The sequence below is a fragment of the Trypanosoma grayi genome, assembly GCF_000691245.1.
Source record: "Trypanosoma grayi strain ANR4 Tgr_858_V1, whole genome shotgun sequence".
NCBI classification, from domain to species: Eukaryota; Euglenozoa; class Kinetoplastea; order Trypanosomatida; family Trypanosomatidae; genus Trypanosoma; species Trypanosoma grayi.
In genome coordinates, this window is record NW_008826477.1 from 4,159 (window position 1) to 7,252 (window position 3,094).

The window sequence follows — 3,094 nt, forward strand, 5'->3', positions numbered from 1 at the left end:
AGCACAATGAGGAAGTCACGCTTCTTCCAAGTGCGCACAACACTGCGTGGGACGCACTGCAGGGACTCACTGTCATACACGGCGTATGCGCTGCGAGAATTCGTCACAGTGCCTTTAGCCGGTACACCGGAAAGAAGTTGATCAGACTGAAACAATGCCGTAGCGTCCAAATACTGAAGGAAAGCCACAGCCATNTCGATGGACGGGATGGCCAGCACAATGAGGAAGTCACGCTCTCCCCACATGCGCACAACACTGCGTGGGACGTACTGCAGGGACTCATTGTCAAACAAGGTGTGTGCGCTGCGCGACTTCATCGCATTGCCTTTAGCCGGTACACCGGAAAGAAGTTGATCAGACTGAAACAATGCCGTAGCGTCCAAATACTGAAGGAAAGCCACAGCCATCAGAAGAAATACGCAACACACGCAAATACGAGTCGATCGCTGTGGGTGGCGGTGCGCCATGAGCAATTGCCGGTCCTATAAGGAGATGACGATTGAAGCAGAAAAACCACCATGTCGAGACAGGAGCGGAAGTACCCTGGAAAGTGTTGCAAGGCGCAGGTGAGAGACACAAAGTACAAAAAACGATCAGAACAATCCGTTGCAAGGCAAAAAGATCGATCAAGAAAGCGTAAGAGTCGTAGTAAAGGTACCATGAAGAATGACGAGACAGCAAATAGCAGAAACAAGTTCATCACTAAGTGCAAGACAGTACCACGCCAGACCAAATACATCTTCTTTTTATTTCAGCAAAGCAAAAACGTGCCATACTCACACACACAAAAAAAGTAAGAACTTTCGTTAACAAAAGAATTGAATCAGCCCAGGATTGCGCCACTTCCACAGCACTGTACTTGGCAACGTGTCGCTCCCAAAAAGCTTCATTAACTTCCCATAACTATTCTCCGGTGGGAGGTGAAGTACGACAGACATAAATTTAGCTCGAAGCTTCCCTGTTCGGTCTCGCCCAGCATGAAAACGGTACCAACAATCTTCCACAACCACCAGTGCGGAGTATCGCACCTCCAGCCGTAGTATCTGCCCCACCATCACATCCTCGTACTGCATCTTATAAGAGAAAAACTCTCTCTCATTTTTTTTTGTGTACGGCACATGCACCAGCCGTCGCACAGGCTCAAACGACACAAGCTGCTGCACCACATCCCTCGCAAGAGTGTAGAGCATTCCCGCAAAGAAACGAAACCGATGAGTAACATGACCTTTTCGAATTGTGCCAGAACCAGGCGCCCCCCAAAACAGCCCTCTGCGCGGCAGTGAGCGCAGGTCGGCGAGGTACTGCGGCACGCGCAGAAACATGTCGTCGTCACCCTTCGCGAAGTATGTCACAGTCGGGAACAGCCGCAGTGCCATGTCGAACCACCGGAACACCTTGCGGCTCAGCCCGATCTCAGCCTCATTGCCCCACTTTCCACCACCAATCGTCTTGTTGGTCGATGGGCGCCCCTCATTCATCGGCAGCGCAATCACATCGTGCCACTCCGCCGCCTCCGCCTCCAGCGTCGCGGAGTACGTGAAGTTGTGCGACGGGTGCCGCGCAAGCACGTAAAGCACCAGCATCGCACCGGTGAAGTTGTTTGCTTTCGTCGCCACACCGGGGAACCGCCAGCACGTCGACCGCTGGAGGTGGCGGCGCCTCTGCCGCGCATCGCTATCCGCAGAAGGTATGCCGAACACAATAACGTAGCCACGCTCTTTCCATATCTGTTCAGTATCACGTGGAACGTATCGAAGAGATTCTTCCGACACAGCAGGGGCGATTCTGCGTGTCACAGCGGATGCGGTGTTTATCGACGGATCACCGTCGCTGAAGTCAGCCGGCTGGAACACCGAGGCGTCCGTGAACCGACTATAACCAATTGTAGTTATGACTACTAAGAGTACACAGAGGAATGCAGTGGCTGTTCGCCACAACCTTCGGTATGCCATTTTCGCGTTTTCTGCGTTAAGGGTAAGGAGGAACCAGGGTAGGAGCCATACAGCAGCAGGCGTCATTTCAATGGGCACTCCTTCTTACCAGTGCGGTGTGAAAGCCCCATAGGAAACAAGCAAAGACAATAGAGGTTGCGCATAAGAATCACGCAAAGAGACGTCTCTCAGAAACACACTCAACACGGTTTTGCGTGCACATCACTTACCCGAGAAGGTGCGGTGTCACGGCACCCGCAAACCCCGCAACCAGCAGGATAATTACTGAGCGTGGAGAGAGGCACACAGCTGCCACCCAGCCGCCCGGCAGCAGAGCAGTGGGGCCACGGAGAAGCACATCGACACGCAGTCACTCAACTTCAAAGCTGAACTCCACGTGATCACTGGCACCCAGACACCAGAATAGCCACGCAACGCAGGCGTGGGGGAGTGTAGAAGACCACACACAGCACCTCTCATCACAGAGCAGGGGGGGTGGGGGCAAAAACAGGCGCCAGGCACACTCCACACACACACACACACAGAGAGAGAGAGAGTAAAGTCACACGAAAGAGTCACTCACCCAAAGCGTAAAACGGATAACAGTTCGTGGCCTCTTATGTACATCCTTTGGCAAAACAGAATCCAGGGTTCACACGTATGATTATTTCGAGATCCAACACAAAACTTACTGAACGCACAGAAAACACAGTGTTTCTCTTCAAAACCACACAGTTAAAAGGATATAAGGCAACGACCTCTGAATATACGGATAATCATTCAGCAACCAAACTCAATGACATTTCCCACCCGTTTGTACAACTTTGCAGAGGCATTTGCTACCATCCCAAAACGGTGCATGAGCTTGCCGTACTCCTCCTCTTTAATGTGGTGAACCATTACAGACAGATTACTCACAGGTCCCGTAAAAGGCCCGTTCCGAAGATTGTGAAAACGGCACTTTCTTTCTTTCGCGAAGATAAGGCGAGGATACTTCACCTCGTGCAAAACACGGCCCACCATATTGTCCTCATGATCCATATGTAAGGAAAGAAACTCCGCCTCTCGGGCCTTGCTGTAGGGCAGACGCACAAGACGCTGCAGCGGTTTGTACGACACGAACTGCTGCACCACATCCCTCGAGAGTGTCATGCAAAACCCAA

The 3,094-nt window shown here is 51.9% G+C and overlaps 3 protein-coding genes across 3 annotated transcripts in view; all 3 read right to left on the reverse strand.

Moving 5' to 3' along the window:
• The window catches only part of DQ04_08581020 (hypothetical protein), a gene marked incomplete at both ends in the record, with an annotated part of 534 nt that extends 127 nt beyond the window's left edge, over window positions 1-407 (reverse strand). The window contains one exon of the mRNA XM_009315618.1: window positions 1-407. This exon is cut by the window's left edge and continues 127 nt beyond it. Within this exon, the coding sequence (XP_009313893.1) occupies window positions 1-407 (407 nt within the window).
• Window positions 408-806: 399 nt separating this feature from the next.
• DQ04_08581030 (UDP-Gal or UDP-GlcNAc-dependent glycosyltransferase) lies at window positions 807-1,952 on the reverse strand (the record flags this gene model as incomplete). Its single annotated transcript, XM_009315619.1, has 1 exon — window positions 807-1,952. The coding sequence occupies one exon, from the start codon at window positions 1,950-1,952 to the stop codon at window positions 807-809; it is 1,146 nt and encodes a 381-aa protein (XP_009313894.1).
• A 759-nt stretch (window positions 1,953-2,711) lies between these two features.
• DQ04_08581040 (UDP-Gal or UDP-GlcNAc-dependent glycosyltransferase) lies at window positions 2,712-2,972 on the reverse strand (the record flags this gene model as incomplete). The annotated part of the gene is made up of 1 exon (XM_009315620.1): window positions 2,712-2,972. One exon carries the CDS (start codon window positions 2,970-2,972, stop codon window positions 2,712-2,714), a length of 261 nt encoding a protein of 86 aa, XP_009313895.1.
• Between the last annotated feature and the right edge of the window lie 122 nt (window positions 2,973-3,094).